The 25,057-nt window shown below is 60.4% G+C and overlaps 1 protein-coding gene across 1 annotated transcript; it reads right to left on the reverse strand.

The window, feature by feature from the left end:
- Nucleotides 1-60: 60 nt before the first annotated feature.
- PIK3C2B (phosphatidylinositol-4-phosphate 3-kinase catalytic subunit type 2 beta) lies at nt 61-23,233 on the reverse strand. The gene is made up of 32 exons (XM_041422604.1): nt 22,340-23,233; nt 21,246-21,346; nt 20,596-20,750; nt 19,496-19,616; nt 15,955-16,066; nt 14,993-15,072; nt 14,477-14,540; nt 13,653-13,799; nt 12,966-12,999; nt 11,514-11,709; nt 9,509-9,631; nt 8,297-8,464; nt 7,777-7,888; nt 7,553-7,695; nt 6,727-6,915; nt 6,543-6,636; nt 6,372-6,466; nt 5,823-6,003; nt 5,182-5,289; nt 4,991-5,083; nt 4,358-4,487; nt 4,033-4,169; nt 3,771-3,940; nt 3,309-3,465; nt 2,167-2,276; nt 1,882-2,083; nt 1,670-1,794; nt 1,474-1,591; nt 1,226-1,307; nt 1,027-1,133; nt 815-943; nt 61-733 (listed from the first exon to the last, which is right to left on the reverse strand). The coding sequence occupies exons 1-32, from the start codon at nt 23,201-23,203 to the stop codon at nt 545-547; spliced, it is 4,836 nt and encodes a 1,611-aa protein (XP_041278538.1). The 5' UTR covers nt 23,204-23,233; the 3' UTR covers nt 61-544.
- Between the last annotated feature and the right edge of the window lie 1,824 nt (nt 23,234-25,057).

Genomic DNA, 25,057 nt, shown 5'->3' on the forward strand with positions numbered 1-25,057 from the left:
CCCAACGCCCCCACCCTCGAGAAGCCAGACCACCTCCCACGCCCCAGCTGCCACCAGATCCAATATTTAAAACTTTTAATATAAAGGTTAAAGTTAATTATTCTCGATCCTGAGAAACATTTCGTCCGTTTACGGAGCTGTCGCTGTAAACAAAGCACCACAGGCACCAAGCCCGCACCCGGGGCCGGGTGGCAGGCGGGAAGGACACAGATGTCCCCAGGCATGGGGACACCAAGGGTGGCCGGCAGCCACACGGGACGGGCAACTCGCCACGCCGCTCTCCTTTGGGAGCGAATTCCCCGCGGTGGGAATTGCCCGATTCCTGGGGTGGGGGGGTTCCACACACCCCCCAACCCCCCCCGTGCCACCTCTGCCCCGGTGCTCACGCTACTCGTTATTAAAAAAATTAAAATACGGATATCCCAAAGGAAGAAATAACCCCCGAACCGCCCCACGCCCCGCCCTCCCCGCGTTGCTCCCTTGACACAAGGTAAACTTAAAAAAGAAGCCACTTTTGGGGACACCCGGGGGTCCCCACGGGGACTCAGAGGGTGCCGTGGCCGCGGGAGCCCAGGGCGAACCAGCCCATCTTCTCCTGGGCCAGGTCCAGGTCGCGGAGGCGAATTCCCACCTCCCCCAGCAGGATGTTCTCCCAAAATCCCTCCTCGCTCAGCACGCTCAGCCGCAGCTCCCGCTGCTCCAGGTCCCCCCGGGGGATCCCGTCGTACACCAGCTGTGGGACACAACGGGGACAAACCCTCAGCCACGGCCACCCCTGGGGACGCCCCAAATCCATCCCGCTCCCTCCTCCTACCATCTCGTTGTAGGTGGGGTTGCAGGTTTTTCGGGCCACTTTGGTTTTCCTCTTGGTGGTTTTTTGGGGGTCGGGCAGCAGGTAGGTCTTGACGTAGGGGTCGGGGTCGTTGCCGTCCTGCAGGGGTGGCTGTGGGGCAGAGTGGGGACACGCCGTGAGCGCAGGGAGGGGACAGCCCCCCAGCCCCGCTCCCGTGGGTGCCGTGGTCCTACCAGCCCGCGGATGTGCATCACCATGATGAAGAGCTTGTTGTTCTTGTAGGAGATGGAGAGTTTCACCTCCCCGCCGACCTTGCCCAGGGATCGAGCCCACGTGGCGTCTGCAGAGGGGGACAGGAGGGATGGCACACCCCTGATGTCACCCCCTGCCACCACCCCCCAAAGTCACCCCCCAAAATCACCCCTTCCCCACCTGCCGGCTTTGGGGTGGGGTTGGTTCCGGCCGCCTTCTCATCCCGGGGCAGGGGGTGGAAGAAGGTGTAGATGAGGTCACACTGCAGGGTCAGGAGGTGACATTAGTGGTGACAGAGGTGACAACACCCCAGCCATTCAAAACCGGGGCTCGCCGATGCAGCTGTGTTGTCCCCAAGCGTTTCCCCACCCCGCTGGTGGCCCTGGCGCTGTCCCCACCTCCCCGCAGCCCCCACCCCGTGTCCCCACCTCTGCCACCTCGGGGGCGGCATGGATCAGGTGCCAGATGTAGCCGTTGAGCTCCTCCTTGCGCCGCTCGGCCACCGCCTCGCCCCGCGAGCGCCCGATGACAAACCTGCTGGGGAAGCTGCGGGGACAGACACTCAGCGGGGTCCCGGGGGGGTTTTGGGGAGTCCCTGGAGGTCCTGAGGGGCGTCAGGGGTACCTGGGCAGCAGCGAGGAGGGGAAGAGGAGGCGCAGTTTGTTGTGCAGCTCCTGGAACTCCTCGAAGGTGCGCTGCACGAAGGTGACCTCGCCCGGGTTGTCCCTCTGCACCTTCACCACGTAGGTCTGCGGGGAGGCAGGGCCGTGACGTGGGATGGGGACCTGGGGCGCCCCGAGCCCAGCCTGGGCCTGTCCCCAGCTGTCCCCACTCACGTAGCCCTTGCTGGGGTTGAAGACCCTCTCGTGGCGGCAGAGGAAGACGTCGCGGATCCGGCCGGACGTTTTGAGGGTGTGCGTGCGGGGCGCGAAGGACAGCGTGGGCCGCGCGTCCGAGCCCGTGAACTTCATCTGCGCCAGGTTGTGGATGAAGAAGTTGAGCTTGGTGGCCACGCTGCCCAGGCTGGACTCGATCAACCTGCAAGGAGGCCACCACGCGCTCAGTGCCACCATCCGAGGGACCCTCCAGCCGCTGCTGTGTCACCCACCCGTGTCCCCTACCTGGTGAAGTAGGTGGTGGCATCGGCATCAGAGTCCTGCGGCCTCAGCGCGTCGTAGACGTACTTGAGGTCCTCCAGGTCGGAGAGCTCGGGGATGCCACAGGACAGCATCTGGCAGGGAGGGCAGGGATGAGCACAGGGGACAAAGGGACCCCCGTGCCACGCTGAGGGGAATTTTGTGGCCCCCCGGCTCTCACCAGCCCCAGCAGGTTGAGGAAGAGGTGGGTGTGCTTGCGGATCAGGTTGTAGGCCTGGCAGCACAGGTCCACAAAGTCGTGGAAGCGGCTGGAGGGTTTGTCCCCGCCGTTGATGACATACGCCATGTCCGAGGTGAAGACAAATGGTGCCCTGTCCCTGCGCCAGGGGACAGGAGGGACAAAGTGAGCAGGGGTAGGGGGCGGGACGAGGAGAGGGAGAGGTCACCCACTGCCAGGACATGGAGAGGGAAAGGTCACCCACCATCAGGACAAGGAGAGGGAAAGGTCACTGATGAGCAGGATGAGGAGAGGGAGAGGTCACCCACTGCCAGGACATGGAGAGGGAAAGGTCACCCACCATCAGGACAAGGAGAGGGAAAGGTCACTGATGAGCAGGATGAGGAGAGGGAGAGGTCACCCACTCCCAGGACAAGGAGAGGAGGAGGTCACCTCCCACCAGGACAAGGACAGAAGGAGGTCACCTCCCACCAGGACAAGGAGAAGGGAAGGTCACTGTGGCCACCACTGGGATGACAGGGGGAGGTCACCCATCACCAGGACATGAGGTTGTAGGCCTGGCAGCACAGGTCCACAAAGTCGTGGAAGCGGCTGGAGGGTTTGTCCCCGCCGTTGATGACATACGCCATGTCCGAGGTGAAGACAAATGGTGCCCTGTCCCTGCGCCAGGGGACAGGAGGGACAAAGTGAGCAGGGGTAGGGGGCGGGACGAGGAGAGGGAGAGGTCACCCACTGCCAGGACATGGAGAGGGAAAGGTCACCCGCCATCAGGACAAGGACAGAAAGAGGTCACCTCCCACCAGGACAAGGACAGAAGGAGGTCACCTCCCACCAGGACAAGGACAGAAGGGAGGGCAGGGATGAGCACAGGGGACAAAGGGACCCCCGTGCCACGCTGAGGGGAATTTTGTGGCCCCCCGGCTCTCACCAGCCCCAGCAGGTTGAGGAAGAGGTGGGTGTGCTTGCGGATCAGGTTGTAGGCCTGGCAGCACAGGTCCACAAAGTCGTGGAAGCGGCTGGAGGGTTTGTCCCCGCCGTTGATGACATACGCCATGTCCGAGGTGAAGACAAATGGTGCCCTGTCCCTGCGCCAGGGGACAGGAGGGACAAAGTGAGCAGGGGTAGGGGGCGGGACGAGGAGAGGGAGAGGTCACCCACTGCCAGGACATGGAGAGGGAAAGGTCACCCGCCATCAGGACAAGGACAGAAAGAGGTCACCTCCCACCAGGACAAGGAGAAGGGAAGGTCACCGTGGCCACCACTGGGATGACAGGGGGAGGTCACCCATCACCAGGACATGAGGAAGGAGACGTCACCCACCACAAGGACAAGGACAGGGAGCTTCCCCCTCGGCAGGGGTGAGACAGGAGGTCCCAGGGGCCTCTCTCACCTCTTGATGTTGCCAAACATCTGGGCGTGGCCCAGGAACCGGCCAAAATCAATGTGGAACATGTGGCCCGTGGTCTTGAGCATGATGTTGTCGTTGTGCCTGTCACAGATGCCCAGCACGTACGTGGCCACGCAGCAGCCGGCGCAGGAGTAGATGAAGTTTTCCACGGCCTGTGAGGAAGAGGGAAGGACGTGGAGAAAGGATGGAAGCAAGGGGCTGTTCCCTGGAATGGGGGACACAAGGAGCAGGGGTTCTTCCTCACCTTCTCGTACTCGTCCTCCTCGGGGTTGTGTTTCTGCAGCCAGTCTGCCAGCGGCCGGTCCTTGAAGGAGCCGGTCACGCCGTGCTCCACCTGGATTTTCCGCAGGGTCTCGGCGTTGGGGATCATCTCCACCATGCCTGGCAGGTGGGACAGCGGGGTGAGACCCTTCCAGCCCCAAGAACCACGACCCCAACCCCCTCTGTCACCAACCCAACCGCTCCCCACCTGTCACCACTGTGTGACGGGGATGGGCTGGTGGGATTAGACCCCAGGATGTCCTGGGCCATCCCCAGCACCATCTGGGGACACCCAAACTGTGTCTCACCTCGCCCGCGGCCGGTGGAGAAGCAGCGGAAGATGACCATGCGCATGTCCAGCCCCTCCTGCACCCAGATCTTGTTCATGATGCGGATCATCTGCAGCGTCAGCATGTCCTGCCGCAGGTCATCGCCACACTGCCGGGGGAAGAGCCACCAGAGCCATCAGGGCCACAGGAGAGCCACCAGAGCTATCAGAGCCAGAGGAGAGCCACCAGAGCCACCAGAGCCACCAGAGCCATCAGAGCCAGGGGAGAGCCACCAGAGCCACCAGAGCCATCAGAGCCACCAGAACCATCAGGGCCAGGGGAGAGCCACCAGAGCCACCAGAGCCATCAGGGCCAGGGGAGAGCCACCAGAGCCACCAGAGCCATCAGAGCCACCAGAACCATCAGGGCCAGGGGAGAGCCATCAGGGCCACCAAAGCCATCAGAGCCAGGGGATAACCACCAGAGCCACCAGAGCAAGGGGAGAACCACCAGAGCCAGGGGAGAACCATCAAGGCCACCAAAGCCACCAAAGTCATCAGAACCAGAGGAGAACCATCAGTGCCAGGGGAAGAGCCACCAGAGCCCTCAGAGCACGGAGCAGGGGGATTCTCGGAGGGCTGTGCCAGGATTTGGGCATTTCCAAAGGCTGACCTTGAAGATGACGCGGATGTTCTCTCCGAGCGGATCGACGTTCTGGAAGGAGAGCTTCAGCGGGACGGCGTTGGAGTTGAAGTAGGAGCAGTCCTGCCGTGGGAAGGAGGGAGGGGCAGCTGGTCAGGGCGAGCCAGGAGCGGGCAGAGGAGCCCCCCGAGCCCCCTGAGCCCCCCGGGGCTGGCACTCACCCGGGGCACGATGCCCTTGACCAGCAGGCTGGGGCTGAGCGGCAGCCGGCACGAGCCGTGGGCCTTGAAGAACTGCGCCACGTCCTCCAGCCCCTCGCGCAGGATGGCCTGGGGCACCAGGACAAGGACAGAAGGTGGGATCCATGGGAATGGGGTGGGATGGGATGGGATGGGAATGGGATGGCCCAGGGACAAGGTAGGAATGGGATGGGGATAGGATGGGCATGGGATGGGATGGGATGGGATCCAGGGGAATGGGGTGGGATGGTATCCATGGGAATGGGGTGGGATGGGATGGGATCCAGGGGAATGAATGGGATGGTATCCATGGGAATGGGGTGGGATGGGCAAGGGACAAGGTGGGAATGAATGGGAGGGGATAGGGATAGGATGGGCATGGGATAGGACGGGATGGGATGGGCAAGGAAGAGAGTGACCACGGGATAGAAATGGGATAGAGAGGGGTGGGCACGGGAAGGGATCAGCATGGGATGGAGTAGGCATGGAATATAGCAGACAAAACCCAGGGTGGACATGGGATAGGGTAGGAATGTGATGGGACAAGGCGGGCATGGGACAGGAGGGGTGAGTGTGGGACAGGGGCTGCACCCCTGCACCTTTCCCAGCACCCCAGCACCCACCTGGCGGGCGGATGGGGCGGCATCCCGGACCTGCTGTGCCAGCCTGGCCAGCGTGCTGACCAACAGGCACTGCCGGTCAAACTCCTCGCGCAGCCCCTTCCCGCAGCAGCACAGCAGCGCCGCCAGCAGGTACTGGTACCGGATGCTGAACTGGGAGTCCTTGAGGCCATCCTTCAGCAGCCTGCTGGGGACACGCGGGGTCACGCCAGGCTCGGGGACCCACCCGGTTTGGGGACATGCAGGGTCAGGCCAGGCTCGGAGTGACCCTCTGGTTTGGGGACACGTGGGGACAGGCCAGGCTCGGGGACCCACCCGGTTTGGGGACATGCAGGGTCAGGCCAGGCTCGGAGTGACCCTCTGGTTTGGGGACACGTGGGGACAGGCCAGGCTCAGGGTCCTGCCTGGTCTGGGGACATGCAGAGCCAGGCCAGGTTCAGGGTCCCCTCTGGTTTGGGGACATGCGGGGTCAGGCCAGCCTCAGTGTCCCCTCTGCCTTGGGGACACACAGGTCAGGGTGCCCCCACCGCTCCCAGAGCCCCCCAAACCCACCAGAAGAAGTAGTGGGTGATCTTCAGGTCACAGATGGCCCTCTTCATGAGGAAGCGCACCAGGGGGCTGTCCAGGTAGCACTCGTACTTCAGGGCCTGCACAGGGACAGTGTCACAGGGCCGCGGTGGCACCCGCGGGCACCCCGTGGCACATCCCGGTGCCACCACGCACCTGCACCAGCTGGGGCAGGTAATCCAGCAGCTCCGTGTCCGAGATGGAGTCGATCCACTGCACGGCCGTCCTCCTCACCTCCTGGTCTGGGAACCTGCAGCAGGGACACGTTCCGTGGGGTGACGGTGCCCTCCTGCCACCGCCACGCGACACGGGGCGTCCCCACGGCCCGCGGGTGGCTTACGTGGCGTGCAGCAGCCCCAGGGCGTCCTGGTGGCTCATGGAGCTCCACTGGCTGAGCAGGGCGTAGATGTCGGGCAGGCAGCCCCAGTCCCAGCTGGGGGCACTGGCCAGCAGCATGGGCAGGGCGCCGGGGGACGCGTGGCAGTGACAGCGCTTCTCCCACAGCCGCTGCCGGTCCGCGTCCGTCAGCCTGAGGGGACACGGGGACAGCGTCAGGGAGGGCGTGGCAGGGGTGGCGTGGGGCATGTGACCCCAAAACACGTGGATGGGATGGGGCTGGAAGGTCAGGGAGGTGGCACCCCTGTGCCCCACTGTGCATGGATTAATTGGGGAGGTGGCAGCCCTGTGCCCTCCTCATGGACAGAACAGGGCTGGCAGGATGGGGTGTGTGTCCCCTGTGCCCAAAACATTTATTGGAGCCCCAATAAATGCCCCGAGCCCCCCCTGCATGCCCGCACTGCCCAGAGGTGCTGATGGCAGCAGGGCCCTGCTGAGCGACAGCCAGGAGGAGCCGTGCCCAGGGGGGACAGAGCTGTCCCTGGCTGTCCCCCTGCCCAGGGACCCCCGAGCCAGCCCTGCTGCCAGCCCCTGCACCCTCTGGGCAGCTGCTGACACCCGATCCCCCCGCACAGCTCCAGCCGTGCCAGCCTGGCCGAGGCACCGCTCAGCTGTCCCCGAGGAGGGGACAACAGCGAGGGCAGAGCACGGGAGAACCCCCCAGCTCCAAAATCTCCAGCCCTGGAGGGAGGGACACCCCCTGTGCATGCTGGTGGGTGTCACCGGTGTCCCCCCAGCAGGGCAATGCCCCCCCCCCCGGCTTTATTTACCAATAAAGGGATTTTTTCTGCATGGCCTCCCGCAGCTGGCGCTGCTCCTCCTCCCCCAGGCTGCCGAACTCGTAGCGGGGGCTGCCCTCGGCCGCGGGCGGGCTGGTGAACTTCACCTCGAAGGCCGAGGTGGGGAAGTCGATCTGGGGCGGAGGCACAGGGTGAGGGACCCCCGCCAGGAGCTCTGGGGGGGAGGTCTGTGCCCCTGGAATGCCAGGACGTACCTGCAGGATGACGCTGTCGGGCTGGTTGAAGTTTGGGGCGCTCGACCTGGCCCTGGAGTTGTCCTGAGTGGCCGGCCACAAGCCCAGGAGCTTCCGCCCGCAGGTCAGGACCCTGCGGGGGACAAAGGGTGGCACTGGGGGGACACTCTGCTGGGGCACGAGGGTGGCACCGCTGCTGGTGCTGAGCTGAGGCACTGGGGACCCCTGGCACCGGGGACACCGAGGTTTGTGGGACCCCACAGCACTGGGGACCCTTCTGTGTCCCTCAGGGATGCCAGCCCAGCCACTCACTGTGCCCAGGGGACCCCACAGTACTGGGGACACCGAGGTTCTGGGGACTCCAAGGTTCTGGGGACCCTACTGTGCCCCCCAAGGGTGCCAGCCCAGCCCCTCCCTGCACCCAGGGTGCTGGGGACCCCATGGCACTGGGGACACTGAGGTTCTGGGGACTCTCCCGTGCCCCCCAGGGATGCCAGCCCAGCCCCTTGCCATGCCCAGGGTGCTGGCACACCCCACGTACTGCCTGAAGTTGAAGAGGGGGGTGGTGACCCAGCCCAGGGCCTCGGGGACCCGCCGCTGCTTGTTGGCGTCCGAGGAGCCGCCCGGGGGTGGCACGGGCACGGCGAAGAGGGTGACACTGAGCAGGGTCTCCCGGGGCAGCCGGTTCACCTGGACCGGGAAGCAGATCCTGCAGGAGAGAGGGTGGGGATGGGCTCGGGGTGCCAGGGATGGGCTCGGGGTGCCAGGGATGGGCTTGGGGATGGGCTTGAGGTGCCGGAGATGAGTTTGGGGTGCCAGGGATGGGCACAGGCTACCAGGCACCAGCTCAGGGTGCCAGGGACAGGCTCAGGGTGCTGGGAATGGGCTCAGGGTGCCAGGGACAGGCTCGGGGTACCAGGGATGGGCTCGGGGTGCCAGGGACAGGCTCAGGGTGCCGGGATGGGCTCGGGGTGCCAGGGACAGGCTCAGGGTGCAGGGACCAGCTCAGGGTGCCAGCGACAGGCTTGGGGTGCCAGGGACAGGCTCTCCCAGTCCCCTGCTTGGGATGCCCCGGGAGAGCCTGGCCCTACACCCGCCTCTTCTGCGGGCACCGGGGTGTCCTTGGAAGTCCCTGGAAGTCCCAGAAAGTCCCAGGAAGTCCCTGAAGTCCCTGAAGTGCCAGCCACCCCGCAGGTTTGGGGACAGCCAGCTGGTGCTGCGGCAGCTCCGGGGAGCCCGGCTGCGCTCTCCGTCCCGCAAAGGTGACCGCAGGGCCAGGGCCCTCCACGGGGAGCCCCACCGGGCACTGACCTTGCCCCACAACCCGGGGGGAAGGGGCCGTGTGGGACCCCCGGGGCTGGGATTCCTCTCTGCCGCTCCCAGGGAGCTCGGGGTGGCAGCTACATCCCGCGGGAAGGAAGGGGAAGGATCCCCGGGATCGCTGCGCTCGCCGCTGTCCCGCCGGGCACCGTCCTTGGGGGCACCGGCGCCGTCTAAAATTATCCCGTGCCATCCCCACCTCCCGGGCCGCTGCGGATGCCAGGCGTGGCGAGGGCTCAGCACGGCCTCCCCGCCTGCTCCCGGCGCTATTTTGGGAGCAGATCCCCTTTCCCGGGGGTTGCTATTTCCGGGCAATGACACAAAAACTTCCAAAACGCGCGCAGAGGAGAGGAGGAGCAGGGGAGGGGAGGATGGTGGTGAGGATGATGAAGGCAGCGTGGGTGGGACCCCCGTGGCCAGCCCGTGGCCTTACTGCTGGTCCCAAATGATGAGGTGGAAGAGGTATTTGTAGACGTGGGCCTTCCTGGTGAGCAGGGGGCTGCACAGCTCCTTCCCGCCGTGGCTGAGGGAGCACGAGAGGTAGAAATCTTCATAACTGCGGGGAAAACACCAAATGAGCCAGGTGAGGCCACCTGAGCCCCTAAATCCTGTCCTGAGGATGGGGAAGGGGTGAGAGAGGGCTTTACCAGGGTCACCAGAATCCCTAAATCCTGCCCCAAGGATGGAAAAGGGGGGGGCTTCACCTCGATCACCAGAACCCTTAAATCCTTCCACAATGATGGGAAAACCCAGATCATCAGAACCCCTAAATCCTGCTCCAAGGATGGGAAAACCTGGATCACCAGAGCCCCATAATCCTTCCCCAAGGATGGAAAAGGGGGGGCTTCACCTGGATCACCAGAGCCCCTAAATCCTTCCACAATGATGGGAAAACCCAGATCATCAGAATCCCTAAATCCTGCCCCAAGGATGGAAAAGGGGGGGCTTCACCCGGATCACCAGAGCCCCATAATCCTTCCCCAAGGATGGAAAAGGGGGGGCTTCACCCGGATCACCAGAGCCCCTAAATCCTTCCACAATGATGGGAAAACCCAGATCATCAGAACTCCTAAATCCTGCCCCAAGGATGGAAAAGGGGTGGTGGGGCTTTATCTGGGCCACCAGAACCCCTAAATCCTGCTCCAAGAATGAGAAAGGCAGGGGGAGCTTTACCAGGATCACCAGAGCCCCTAAATCCTGCCCCAAGGAGGGGAAAACCCGGATCACCAGAACCTCTAAATGCTGCCCCGAGGATGGGAAAGGGGGACAGGACGGGGACACGTCCCCCCCCCGCCCCGATGTCCCCAGCACCATATGGCACGGCGCATTCCGGCACTCGGGGGGGCCCTGCCATGTGGCAGGTGCCGAGCGACAATCCGGGCAGGGCTGCGACAATCCGGGCAGGGCTGCGGGGCGCGGGGGTCAGGGGCTGGCGGCATTTCCCAGGCTCGCCGCTTTGTTCGGAGCCACTCACCAAGGGAATACATTAAGGACAAGGACAAAGGCGAGGGGTCCCCGGCGGGGCGGCTCTGCCGGCGCCGCTGTCGCCAACCCCCGGTCCCCTCACGGTCCCCTCCGGTCCCCCCCGCGCCGGGCACGGGCACGGAGGAGCGGAACAAAGGGGCCACGCCGCTGGCGCGGGGCGCGGGGCCATCTGTCACCTCCCCCGGGTGGCCTCGGGATGAGCCAGCCCGGCCTGAGCTGCGGTGACATCCCGGCCTGCCTGGCAGTGCCAGCGATCCCCGGAACAGGCTGGGATTTTGGGGTGTCCCAGTGCCAGCGATCCCAGGAATGTGCTGGGATTTTGGGGTGTCCCAGTGCCGGCATTCCCAGGTGAGCTGGGATTTTGGGGTGTCCCAGACACACGTTGGGATTTTGGGGTGTCCCAGACACACAGTGGGATTTTGGGGTTTCCCAGAGCCAGCATTCCCAGAAATATGCTGGGATTTTAGGGTGCCCCAGTGCCAGCATTCCCAGGAATGTGCTGGGATTTTGGGGTGTCCCAGTGCCACCATTCCCAGGAACACACTGGGATTTTAGGGTGTCCCAGACACACAGTGGGATTTTGGAGTGTCCCAGTGCCAACATTGCCAGGAACATTTTGTTTTTTTGCTGACTCTGTCAGGTTTCTTTTTTATGTTTTTGATTTTTTTTTTTTTCACTATTGCATTTGTATTTTAATTTCCCCAATAAAGCACTCTCATTCCTCATCCCCACACCTTTACCTGACAACCCCTTAACTTCAAAATTACAACAATTCAGAGGGAGGGAGGCTTTAAATTTTCCATTTCAGGGGAGGTCCTGCCTTTCCTCAGCAGCCAGCTAGGTTTGGACACCGAGGCAGCGGGCGAGGAGGGCCCGGGCGATGGGGTGGCTTTGGGTGGCCTTAGCACACACCTGGCTGTGCACAGCAAGACACCAGGTGAGGAGGGCCTTACCTGGCGGCCCAGGTGATGGGGATGCGGTGCGTGGCGTAGACGGTGAAGCTCAGGGGGCAGGTGAGCAGCCGCGCCTCCTGCGCCACGCCCAGCTCGCGGCTGCCGGGCGCGGCCGTCTGGAAGTCGGCGTTGAAGGTGCTGCAGTAGAGCTCCACCAGGTTGAGGATGGCGGCCGTGAGGCTCTCCACGATCCTCTCTGCAGAGGGAGACACGGGGCGGGGATGCGGCAGTGCCTCGGGGATCCGCCTCTGCCTCAGAAACGGGGGTGGGGATCCATGGATCCCTCAGGAGAACATGGACAGGGATCCATGGATCCCTCAGGGGAACATGGACAGGGATCCATGGATCCCTCAGGAGAACATGGACAGGGATCCATCGACCCCTCAGGGAAACATGGACAGGGATCCATGGATCCCTCAGGGGAACATGGACAGGGATCCATCGAAATCTCAGGGATCCATGGACCCCTCAGGGGAACATGGACAGGGATCCATCGACCCCTCAGGGGAACATGGACAGGGATCCATGGATCCCTCAGGAGAACATGGACAGGGATCCATGGATCCCTCAGGGGAACATGGACAGGGATCCATCGACCCCTCAGGGGAACATGGACAGGGATCCATCGACCCCACAGGGGAACATGGACAGGGATCCATTGACCCCACAGGGGAACATGGACAGGGATCCATGGATCCCTCAGGGGAACATGGACAGGGATCCATCAAAATCTCAGGGATCCATCAATCCCTCAGGGAAACAGGGAGAAGGATCCATCAATCCCTCATGGAAACATGGATAGGGATCCATGGATACCTCAGGGAAACATGGACAGGGATCCATCAATCCCTCATGGATTCATCAATCCCTCAGGGAAACATAGACAGGGATCCACCAGTCAGTCCCTTAGGAATCCATCAACCCCTCAGGGATCCATGAATCCCTCAGGGAAACATTGACAGGGATCTATCAATCCCTCATGGATCTATCAATCCCTCAGGAATCCATGAATCCCTCAGGGAAACACAGACAGGGATCCATCAATCCCCCACAGATCCATCAGTTCCTCAGGGATCGATCAATTTTCCTCAAGGAAACACGGACAGGGATCCACTGATCACACATGGATCCCTCAATCCCTCAGGGATCCATCCCTCAAATCTGGATTTGGGACCCCCACGCTGCTTCCCCCCTACTCAGGGATGAATTAATGATGGGGGAATTCCAAACTCCCCATTTGGAGTAAGGGGAATTCCAAATTTTCCATTTGGAACTCACAAGGAGGAACAACACCCCAAAAATCCTCCTTTTTTTTTTTTTTTTTTTTTTTTTAACCAGACCGGTTTCCAACCCGTTTTTTGGCCTCAAGAACTGAAGGGGGAGGAGGGGTTTGAAGATGAAAAGCATGGCATGAACTTGAGCCCAGAAAGGGGAGCAGGAGAAGAGAAATACCTCGATTTTCCCTCTTGGCCAGAACGTTTGGATCCTGTGGAGGGAAAGAATTAAAAAAAAAACAAAAAACACACAGAAAAAAATTGAGAAACCACAAAAAAAAAAAAAAAAAAAAAAAAAAAAAAAAAAAAAAAACCCCAAAAAAAAAAAAAAAACCAAAAAAAAAAAAAAAAGTGAGAAAAACCACCAAAAAAAGAGAGAAACCACAAAAAAAAGAAGAAACCCCTGAGCGCTGCCAAGGTGGATTTTACGTAACCACCCCAGGCTGCCAGATCCTGGCTGCTCCCGGCTATTGAGGGATTTTCCACGTGGTGGAAAGGAGGGAAAAGAGCCAGATGTGACAATTTTTGTTCTCCTCCCACTCCTGGCTGAGTTCCTTCAGCTCCTGGATTGCAAGATAAGTGTGGATTCTATTGCCACCTCTTAAAGGAGGAGCAGTTATCTGCTGCTCATTGGGCAGTTTGCTTTATCTCTTGCACGTTTTTTTTTTTTTTTTGCACTATTGCATTTGTATTTTAATTTTCCCACTAAAGAACTGTTACTCCTGCTCCCATACCTTTGCCTGAGAGCCCCGTAATTCCAAAATCATAACAATTCCGAGGGAGGGGTTTCCATTTCCCATTTCAGGGGGGTCTCCTGCCTCCCTCAGCAGAACCTGGCTGTGAAACCAGGACACCCCAGGCTCACCTTCTGGATTTTGGGCTGCATGCGGGACGGGCAGGGCGGCATCTGGTTGAGGGCGGCGGTGATCTCCTGCGACTCCACGGCCGCCAGGGCGCTGCAGATGGCCATGACCGACTGGATCACCCGCTCGGCCTTCAGGGGGACGTCGCCCTGAGGGGGACAGGGAGGGAGCCGGGCTCAGGGGGACGGAAGATGTGCCTGGGGGTGGGAGTTCTATTGAGCAGTTAGAGGTGGGGCAGTTTTGTTTGTCTCTTTATTTCTTTATCTCTTATATTTATATTATGTCATATTATAGTGTTATATATTATATATATTATATAATATCACAATATAATATTATATTATTATATATTATTACATTATATCATCTCATATATCATATATGGTCTCATATTATATTATATTAATATAATATTAATTTTTATAGTTATAATTATATTGTATCTCTTTATCTCTTCATTTATAGTATTTATATTATATTACATTACATTACATTGACTGTTTGTCTCTTTATATTTTTATCTCTTCCATCCTCCCTCTGGGGAGATCTCTGCTGTTCATGGGCCATTAATTATTAATTATCTTCTGTCCATGGCCAGTGAGTGTCCCTGCCTGGCTGATCAAATTCCATCATCCCACTGGGAGATGCTCCGCCCAGGGGAGGAGCCCAGCATTCCTACCTGGATACAATCTGAGCCTGGAACAGCACAGCAGCCTTTGCCCACTGCATTCCCAGAGGATCAAAACCCCCCCAAAACCCAAAAAACCCCAAACCCCCCCCAAATCCCCAAAAACCCCAAAAACCCCAAAGCCAGCGCCGGCCTCACCTCGGCCGCCAGGAACGCGTCCACCTCGTTGTGGAAGGTGTCGAAGAGGAGACTCAGGGCCTGCCTGGGGGACAGGGGACAGCGCTCAGCCCCGGCCAGGGGACACGTGGGGACAGTGCCACCGTGTCCCCTGTGTGGGAATTGGGGACAGTGCCACCGTGTCCCCTGGGTGGGAATTGGGGACAGAGCCACCGTGTCCCCTGGGTGGGCGTTTGGGACAGTGCCAGCGTGTCCCCCTGGGTGGGCACCGTGTCCCCCTGGGAGAGCACTGGGGACAGTGCCACCGTGTCCCCCGGGTGGGAATTGGGGACAGTGCCAGCGTGTCCCCTGGGTGGGCGTTGGGGACAGAGCCACCGTGTCCCCCTGGGAGGGCGTTTGGGACAGTGCCACCGTGTCCCCTGGGTGGGCTTTGGGGACAGTGCCACTGTGTCCCCTGGGTGGTTGGCACTGGGGACAGTGCCACCGTGTCCCCCTGGGAGGGTGTTGGGGACAGTGCCACCGTGTCCCCAGCCCTACCTGCTGATGGTCTGTTTGATGGGTCGCTCCTGCAGGTGGATGTGGTGGTTGAGGGTGGACGGGCTCTGGTCATCGCTGGCCTGGGGACACAGAGAGGCTGAGCGGGGCCACAGGGAGGTGACACCAACCCCTCGGTGTGACACTGACCCTGCAGTGTCCCAGGGAGGTGACACCAACCCCCGGTGTCCCAGGGAGGTGACACTGACCATGCAGTGTGACACTGACCCCTCAGTGTCCCAGGGAAGTGAAACCAACCCCTCAGTGTGATGCTGAGGATGCAGTGTCCCAGGGAGGTGACCCTGACCCCCAGTGTCCCAGGGAGGTGACACAAACCCCCGGTGTCCCAGGGAGGTGACACCAACCCCTTGGTGTGACACTGACCCCTCAGTGTCCCAGGGAAGTGAAACCAACCCCTCAGTGTGATGCTGAGGATGCAGTGTCCCAGGGAGGTGACCCTGACCCCCAGTGTCCCAGGGAGGTGACACTGACCTCTTGGTGTGACACTGAGGATGCAGTGTCCCAGGAAGGTGGGGTGTCCCAGGGAGGTGACACCAACCCCTTGGTGTGACACTGACCCCTCAGTGTCCCAGGAAGGTGACACTGACCCCACGGTGTCACAGAGAAGTGACATTGACCCCATGGTGTCCCAGGGAGGTGACACCAAGTCCGCGGTGTCGCAGGGAGGTGACACCACCGACTCCATGGTGTGACACCAACCCCTGGGTGTCCCAGGGAGGTGACCCTGACCCCGGTGTCCCAGGGAGGTGACACCAAGTCTGCGGTGTCTCAGGGAGGTGACCCTGACCCCGGTGTCCCAGGGAGGTGACACCGCCGACCCCATGGTGTGACACCAACCCCTGGGTGTCCCAGGGGGGTGACACCAACCCCTTGGTGTGACCCTGACCCTGGTGTCCCCAGGAGGTGACCCTGACCCCTCAGTGTCCCCGGGAGGTGACACCCACCGTGCGGGCCAGGTCGCTGCGCACCCCCTTCCTCCTGAGCAGCTGCAGCCGGATGTCGATGTCGAATTTCCTGCAGTGCTGGATGTGCTCGTGGCTGCCCAGCGCGTGCTTGCTGTGGGGACAGGGCCACGGGCTCACCCCACGCCCCAAAAACCAGCCTGGCTGCCCCAAAATCCCACCTGGCTGCCCCAAAATCCTGTCTGGCTGCCCCAAAATCCCCTGGCCAGGCAGCTTTGGCTGGGGTTCTCAGTGTGACCAGGCTTCCTGCAGGGCTGGGTGAACTTGTGTCTGCCAAATGTGCAGGGAGAGCTCCACAGGCTCATCCCACACCCCAAAATCCCACCTTGGTGCCCCAAAATCCCATCTGGCTGCCCCAAAATCCCCAAAATCCCCTGGCCAGGCGGCCTTTTCTGGGGTTCACAGTGAGACCAGGCTTCCTGCAGGGCTGGGTGAACTCGTTCCTGCAGGGAGAGCTCCACAGGCTCATCCCACACCCCAAAATTCTGTCTGGGTGCCCCAAAATCCCGCCTGGGGTGCCCCATCCCGACATCCCCCAGCCAGGCAGCTTGGCCGGGGCTCAGGGTGGCCGCCCTGCCTGCGCAGGGACCTTTGTGGCACCAGGAAATCCAGAGAATGAGGAATTGTTTTCCCTCCTTCCCCTCCGGAGCCGGTCCGGCCTGCCAGGACCTGCCCAGGGATCTGTGGGAAGCAGGGCACGGATCTGAGAGTGGGACTGGGGGAGTTCTGGAGCTGGGAGTGACAGGGGGAATTCTGGAGCTGGGAATGACAGGGGGAGTTCTGGAGCTGGGAATGAGAGGGGGAATTCTGGAGCTGGGAATGACAGGAGAACCCTGGTGCTGGGAATGAGAGGGAGAATTCTGGAGCTGGGAATGACAGGGGGAATTCTGGAGCTGGGAATGACAGGGCAGTTCTGGAACTGGGAATGACAGGGAGAATCCTGGAGCTGGGAATGATAGGAGAACCCTGGAGCTGGGAGTGACAGGGGGAATTCTGAAGCTGGGAATGAGAGGGGGAATTCTGGAGCTGGGAGTGACAGGGGGAATTCTGGAGCTGGGAATGACAGGGGGAATTCTGGAGCTGGGAATGACAGGGCAGTTCTGGAACTGGGAATGACAGGGAGAATCCTGGAGCTGGGAATGATAGGAGAACCCTGGAGCTGGGAGTGACAGGGGGAATTCTGGAGCTGGGAATGCCACCCTGACTCCCCCCTCCAGCCCCGTTCCTTGGCAGGCTCTGGGCAGCAGGAGCCCCCTGGGGCCGGGTCCATCCCACGGGAATCCCGTGCCAGCAGCTCGGGATGGGAGCGGAGCCTCAGGGCCTGCCCGGATCTTCGGGGAGGCCTTTGGCACTTCCAGCATCTCCTCGGCCACAAAAGGGGCTTTGTGTCCCTGGGCTTTCCCGGAGGAAATGTCCTGTGGGGTCTGCTCCCTGCCCCAAAAGGGAATGGCAGCCCACAGCCCCAGGGCTGCCGTGCCCACCTGGACACAGCTGGATGCACCTGGACACATCTGGATACACCTGGACACATCTGCTGGGGCTGTTTGGCACCACAAGGGCTCGGCACCCCTGGGAACAGCCCCTTTGGTGGCCCTGAACCCCCTCAGGGTGGCCCTGAGCCCCCTTTGGTAGCTTTGGGGGGGGGGGAATGGGGATGGTGGGGAATGCTGGGGATGGTGGGAATGGGGGAATGGTGGGAATAGAGGTGTTGGTGGGGATGGTGGGATTGATGGGAATGGTGAGATTGGGGGAATGGGGGGAATGGGGGCATGGTAGGAATGGTGGGTATGGAGGGATTGGTGGGCATGGTGGGATTGGTAGGAACAATGGGATTGGTGGGGAACCCCCTTTGGTAGTCCTGAACCCCCTCGAGGTGGCCCTGATCCCCTCTGAGTGTTGGAATGGTGGGAATAGAGGTATTGGTGGGGATGGTGGGATTGATGGGAATGGTGAGATTGGGGGAATGGGGGGAATGGGGGCATGGTAGGAATGGTGGGTATGGAGGGATTGGTGGGCATGGTGGGATTGGTAGGAACAATGGGATTGGTGGGGAACCCCCTTTGGTAGTCCTGAACCCCCTCGAGGTGGCCCTGATCCCCTCTTTGGGTGTCCCTGAACCCCCTCTGAGTGTCCCTGAACCCCCTCTGGATGTCCCTGAACCCCCTTTGGTAGTCATGAAGTCCTTCAAGGTGGCCCTGATCCCCCCTCTGGATGTCCCTGAACCCTCTCAGGGTGTCCCTGAAGCCCCTGGGGCTGCTGGAGCAGCTCTGGGCTCTCTCTCCCGATCCCAAACCCATCCCCAGGCATCCCTTTAGGTCCTGATCCAGCTCCAGGGCAGCTCTCCAGAGGCAGGAGCTGCCTGCAGCCCCAGGAAAGGCCAGGAATGTCGTGGCTGCTGCTTCTCCCTCTGCACAGAGCTCCCCCAAACCCTCTGGAAAACCAGAATTCCTCCAGGGAAGCAGGGATGGGATCCACTTTGGCCATCCCTGATATTCCTGAGCCCCCCAAATCCCTCTCCCACCTTCTCCTGGGATTTATCCAGAGCTGGGATTTATCCAAGCTCCACTCCCCGACACGGCTTTTACGGAATTCTCCTCCAAAAAGCATTTTTGGCAGCTCCCAGCTGGTTTTCCAAGGGTTTGGGAGTCAGCCTGACCAGGAATGACATTCCCAAGACATTCCCAAAGAGCTGCATTTGGCAGGAGCAGCTCCAGAGGCAGGAAAAGGAGCTGAGAAGCTCCTGCTGTGCTCGCTGGGATCAACCCTGGGCCTTCATCACACCCTGGAGTGCTTGCCATGGATTTTCCCTGGTTTTTCCCTGGTTTACCTGCTTTTTTTCCCCCGTGTTTTTCCCATTTTATTCCATATTTTCCCTGGTTTTTCCCTGGTTTCCCTGCTTTTCCCCCCCTGTTTTTCCCATTTTATTCCATATTTTCCCTGGTTTTCCCCTGGTTTCCCAGACTTTTTTTCCTGTTTTTCCCAGTTTTTTCCATTCCCTGGTTTTTCCCTGGTTTCCCTGCTTTTCCCCCCCTGTTTTTCCCATTTTATTCCATATTTTCACCGGTTTTCCCCTGGTTTCCCAGACTTCTTTTCCTGTTTTCCCCTGTTTTTTCCCCACTTTCCCCCTGTTTTTTCCCCACTTTTCCCCTGTTTCCCTCTCATTTTTCCCTAATTTTTCCCTGTTTTCTCAATTTTTTCCTGTTTTTCCCCATTTTCCCTGGTTTTCCCCCCATTTTCCCCCTGTTTTTTTCCCTGTTTCTCCCTGTTTTTCCCCCCATTTTCCTCCATTCTTCCCCATCCCCATTTTTCCCCATTTTCCCTGTGTTCTTTCCCCTGCTTTTTCCCTATTCTTTCAATTTTCCCTGTTTTTCCCATTTTTTCCTGATTTTCCATTTTTTTCTGGTTTTTCCCTGCTTTTTCCCATTTTTTTTCCCTGGTGTTCCCCTCCTTTTTCCCATTTCTTTCTGGTTTTTCCCTGGTTTTTCCCCCGGTTTTTCCCCATTTTTCCCCCACGGCCGCTCACTTCTGCAGGAATTCCTCCAGGCCGCAGATCTTGAGCAGGAAATCCTCGACGTCCACGGCGTGGAGCTCGTCGTGGGTGTAGCACAGCGCCTGGTAGATCAGCAGGTCCACGGTGGAGGAGCCTGAGGGACGTGGGACGCCGGGGAATCCCGGGAATCCTGGGAATTGTGGGAGTGGTGGGGATGGTGGGGATGGTGGGGATGGTTGGGTTGGGGGAATGAAGGGAATTGTGGGAACTGTGGGAATGGGAGAATGGTGGGGATGGTGGGAATCGTGGGACTGGGGAAATGGTGGGATTGATGGGAATGGTGGGATCGGTGGGGATGTGGGAATGGGGGAATGATGGAATGGTGGGGATGGTGGGATTGGGGAAATGGTGGGGATGGTGGGAATGGTAGGATTGGTGGGGATGTGGCAATGGGGGAATATTGGGGATGGGGGGAATGGGGGAATGGTGGGAATGGTGGGGACGGAGGGATTGGTGGGGATGGTGGGAATCGTGGGACTGGGGAAATGGTGGGATTGATGGGAATGGTGGGATTGGTAGGAACAATGGGGTTGGAGGGGATGGGAGAATGGTGGGAATGGTGGGGACGGAGGGATTGGTGGGAATGGTGGGATTGGGGGAATGGGGGCATGGTAGGAATGGTGGGGATGGAGGGATTGGTGGGAATGGTGGGGACGGAGGGATTGGTGGGGATGGTGGGATTGGGGAAATGGTGGTATTGATGGGAATGGTGGGGATGGGGGAATGGGGAAATGGTGGAGATGGTGGGGATGTGGGAATGGTAGGATTGGTGGGGGTGTGGCAATGGGGGAATATGGGTGGGATTGGTGGGGATGGTGGGATTGGTGGGGATGGAGGGATTGGTGGGAATGGCGGGAATGCGGGAATGGGAGAATGCTGGGATGGGGGGAATGGTGGTGGAATGGCGGAGATGGTGGAATGATGGGAATATCAGGAACAGTGGGAACAGCGAGAATGGCGGGAATGGCAGGAGCAGCGGGAACGGCCGGAACCGCAGGAGCGATGGGAGCAGCGGGAATGCGGGAATGCGTGGCCGTGGCCATCCCGGCTCCTCCCGCGGCCGTGGCACTCACAGTCGCAGGTGAAGGTCAGCGGCTCCCTCAGGCCGTCACACAGCACCGTCACCTTCAGGCTGGCGCCGTGGCCCGGCTGCTCCGCGCTCCGGCTCACCGCGCTCCACACCAAGCCCGAGCCGGAGCCGTCCCTGCAGCCGGAGCTGGAGCGCAGCCTGCGGGAGCAGGGATGGCTCAGGGCTCCTGCTGGGGCTGGGGGGGTCCCCCGCCCCAAAAATCACCGGCGAGGAACTTGAATCCCCTTTTGGCACCACAAGGGCTCAGCACCCCTGGGAACAGCCCCTCTTGGTGGCCCTGAATCCCCTTTTGTGGCCATGAAACCCCTCTTGGTGGCCATGAAACCCCTCTTGGTGGCCCTGAATCCCCTTTTGGTGGCCCTGAATCTCCTCTTGGTGGTCCTGAATCCTTTTGGGGTAGCCCTGAATCCTCTTGGGGTGGCCCTGAACCCTTCTGGCTGACCCTGATCCCCTTTTGGTGGCCGTGAATCCTCTTGGGGTGGCCCTGAATCCCCTCGGGGTGACCCTGAATCCCCTTTTGTGGCCATGAAACCCCTCTTGGTGGTCCTGAATCCTCTTTTGGTGACCCTGGATCCCCTTTTGGTGGCCCCGAAGCCCCTCTGAGTTGTTTTGGGGATGTTTTGGGGTACTCACACGTCCAGCATGTGACAAAAGGCGGCCACCTCCTCGTCCCGCTCCTCGGACACCTCGAAGAGCTCGTAGCCGTTGGCCAAGGAGTGGGGCCTGGGAGCCACCTGTGGGGCACGGCACGAGCCTGTGAGCTGGGGGTCACCCCCAGGGCCCACACCCCCATGGGGACCCCCAGACCCCCCGCTGGAGCAGCCTGTGCCACACCAGGGCCACTGTGGTGGGGACAGAGGTGGCCCTGCAGTGGTGTGGGGGCTGTGGGCCATTAAGGGGGGGGGTTTGCCTTCCCCATAGATGGGAGACCCTCAGAGCCCCCCCAAAAATGGCCATTCCCAGGGATATCCCGCAGGGAGGAGCAACAGGATGGGCAGGGAGTGTCCCCAGGCCACGGGGGTGCTGCAGGGGACACTGCCCGCTGCTGTCCCCAGCAGGGCAGGTGGCACTGCTGTGCCAGGTCTGACCCACAGGACCTTCAGTTTTGGGGTTTTGGGCAGGTCTGGCTCACGGGACCTTCAGTTTTGAGGTTTTGGACAGGTTTGGTTCATGGGACTCTTCAGTTTTGGGGTTGTGGCCAGGTCTGGCTCAGTTTCTGGGGCTCTGCGCAGGGCTGTCTCATGGGACATCTCCATCCTAAGATGCCTCTTCCCACATCCCATTCCATGGACCCACGATGACAGCACAAGGAGAACCCACCCAGGAGGACAATCTCTGAATTCCCATCTCTGAATTCCCGTCTCTGAATTCCCAGCTCTGAATTCCCATCTCTGAATTCCCAGCTCTGAATTCCCATTTCTGAATTCCCAGCTCTGGGACATCCCGTCTCTGAATTCCCGTCTCTGAATTCCCACCTCTGAATTCCCAGCTCTAAATTCCCGTCTCTGAATTCCCAGCTCTGAATTCCCGTCTCTGAATTCCCAGCTCTGAATTCCCATCTCTGAATTCCCATCTCTGAATTCCCAGCTCTGAATTCCCATCTCTGAATTCCTGGCTCTGAATGCCCAGCTCTGAATTCCCATCTCTGAATTCCCGGCTCTGAATTCCCAGCTCTGAATTCCCAGCTCCATCCCAGCCCAGCTCCAATTCCCCCCGGGAAGCCCCACCGGCTCCACGGAGATCCTGCGGTTCCTGTTGGCCGCCAGGTTCTTCCTGGTGCCCGCGCGGGCTCCGTAGGTGCGCGGGGGCACCTGGGGGGGCATGGTCTTGCTCCGCGCCACCGGCTTCCCGCTGGATTCCTTCTCCAGGATGCTCCTGCCTTCCTTCCAGCCCCGGGAACCTTCCCTCAGCACCTCGCACTCGTAGGTGGACTTGAGGTTGAGGCAGGTGATGGCGTCCACGCCGTAGGGATCCTCCTGGGAGATGCGGCGCCCCAAAAGCTTGTCCTGAGCCACCGAGAACATGTTGATGTCCCTGGGCTGGGCCTGGCCCTTGGGGGACAGCGGGGACGCCTTCCCCGAGCGCTGGCCGCCCTCGGGACAGCCCCACAGCGGGTGCCGCGGGGGCAGCGGGGGCGGCGAGAGCTTTTTGGGGGAACCGCCGCCGTCGTGGGGCTCGGAGCCGTTGAGGGGCTCCCCGAGGAAATCCCGCTGGGAGCCCTCGAAGATGAGCAGGTAATCCCCGCTCAGGGGGCCCTTCCAGGGCTGCGGCTCCGGCCGGGGTGGGCTGGGCCCGGGCGGCGCTTGGGGACCCTCGGGGACGGCGGGGACGGCGCGGCCGAGCGCGGGGTCGGAGCCGGAGAGCCCCCGCGCCGCTTTGATGGCGTTCCTGTCCACGGGGTCGTCCCAGGAGATGAGGGAGCGCTCCTGGAGCTGCTCCTTCCTGGCCCGGCTCTCCTCCTTGTCCTGGCGGAGCCGGGATAAGGCGTCGTACTCCATCTGCAGCGCCTCGGCCAGCGCCAGCTCCTTGCGGCTCAGCCCCACCGACTCCAGCGCCGGCCACGGCTCGCCCGGGCCGCGGCGGCACGACATCCTGCGGGATGGGGGTCAGGAGAACGGCATCCTGCTGCTCCTGGGACCGGGAAGGGACAGGGTTAGCGGGTGGTGGCCGTGGGGACGGGAGTGGGGAAGGTGAGGGGTTAACGGATGGGAATGGGGAAAGGTGTGGGATTAATGCTGGGAATGGGGAAAGGTGTGGAGTTACTGCTGGGAATGGGGAAAGGTGAGGGGTTGATGCTGGGAATGGGGAAAGGTGAGGGGTTAAGGATGGGAATGGGAAAAGGTGAGGGGTTGATGCTGGGAGTGGGGAAGGGTGTGGAGTTACTGCTGGGAATGGGGAAAGGTGTGGGATTGATTTTGGGAATGGGGAAAGGTGTGGAGTTGCTGGGAATGGGCAAAGGTGAGGAGTTAAGGATGGGAGTGGGGAAAGGTGTGGGATTGATGCTGGGAATGGGAAAAGTTGTGGGGTTAACGGATGGTGGCCATGGCTGCTGGGAGTGGGGAAAGGTGTGGGATTGATGTTGGGAATGGGAAAATATGAGATGGGTGCCCATGGATGTTGGGAATGGGGAAAGGTGAGGGGTTATTGCTGGGAATGGGAAAAGGTGAGGGGTTAAGGATGGGAGTGGGGAAAGGTGTGGGATTGATGTTGGGAATGGGGAAAGGTGAGGGGTTATTGCTGGGAATGGGAAAAGGTGAGGGGTTAAGGATGGGAGTGGGGAAAGGTGTGGGATTGATGCTGGGAGTGGGGAAAGGTGAGGGGTTATTGCTGGGAAGGGGGAAAGGTGTGAGGTTAACAGATGGTAGCCACAGATGTTGGGAATGGGGAAAGATGAGGGATTGATGGTGGGAATGGGGAAACATGAGATGGGTGCCCATGGATGTTGGGAATAAGGAAGGGCGAGGGATTGATGGGTGGTGCCCATGGATGTTGGGAATAGGGAAGGCTGGGATGAGCAGGTGGGAGGGGAAGGTTGCTGGATGGAGGGCGCTCCCAGAGAGCTGGAAAGGGACACAGGGAATGGGTTCCCAATGGGAAAGGGGAGATTTAGATGGGATATTGGGAAGGATTTCTTGGCTGTGGCGGTGGGGAGGGGCTGGGATGGAATTCCCAGAGGAGCTGTGGCTGCCCCATCCCTGGGAGTGTCCCAGGCTGGGTTGGACAGTGGATCAAACTGATCAAATTGATCAAATTGCACCCTGGGACGGTGGGAGGTGTCCCTGCCCATGGCACTGGATGATCCCTCCCATCCCAACCCATTCCAGCATTCCCTGGGCTGCTTTGGGTGGGATATTGGGAATAAATCCCTCCCTGGAATTCCCAGGGAATCCGTGGCTGCCCCTGGATCCCTGGGAGCCCCCAAGGCTGGATGGGGTTTGGAGCACCCTGGGACCACAGGCTGGGAATGGGATGATCCTTAGGATCTTGCAACCCAAACCATTCCAGGATTCCATAAAAAAATCCCATTTTCAGCACTCCAAGCTCATTCCCACCCTGCAAATTCCCAGAGAATCCGTGGCTGCCCCATCCCTGGGAGTGTCCAAGGCTGGGTTTGTCGGGGTTTGGAGCACCCTGGGATGATGGATGGAATATCCCAAGGTCCTTTCCCACCCTCTGGAATCTCTGGGATAAGGAAGGCCGGGCTGGCTCAGCCCTTCCTGTGTGCCTGAAAAAAGGGAAACGAGCGGGGGCCCCGCAGGGCCAGGGGGTAAAAATAAAAATTTGGCTGCAGCTGTTGCTGCTTCCACTTCCCCAGGAGCCCACGGACACCAGGCAGGGAAGGGGCTGAGCTGGAATCCCAATTTTTTCCCCAAAGGGCAAAACCAGCTTCAAATTTGGGAAGGGCAGCGGGATCAGCTGTGGCTGAGCCACCCCAAACCCCACCA

The sequence above is a fragment of the Onychostruthus taczanowskii genome, unplaced genomic scaffold, assembly GCF_017590055.1.
Source record: "Onychostruthus taczanowskii isolate IOZ18803 unplaced genomic scaffold, ASM1759005v1 scaffold74, whole genome shotgun sequence".
Classification (NCBI taxonomy): Eukaryota; Metazoa; Chordata; class Aves; order Passeriformes; family Passeridae; genus Onychostruthus; species Onychostruthus taczanowskii.

Bases quoted from the DNA above. Each gene is read 5' to 3' on its own strand.
- PIK3C2B (XM_041422604.1), bottom strand. From the start codon at position 23,203: ATGTCGTGCCGCCGCGGCCCGGGCGAGCCGTGGCCGGCGCTGGAGTCG. The intron at 11,710-12,965 runs GTATTTCTCTTC...CTCCCTCTGCAG, and splicing joins GGCCAAGAGGGAAAATCGAG to AGAGGATCGTGGAGAGCCTC. The intron at 9,632-11,513 runs GTAAGGCCCTCC...TTTTCCCCGCAG, and splicing joins CCCATCACCTGGGCCGCCAG to TTATGAAGATTTCTACCTCT.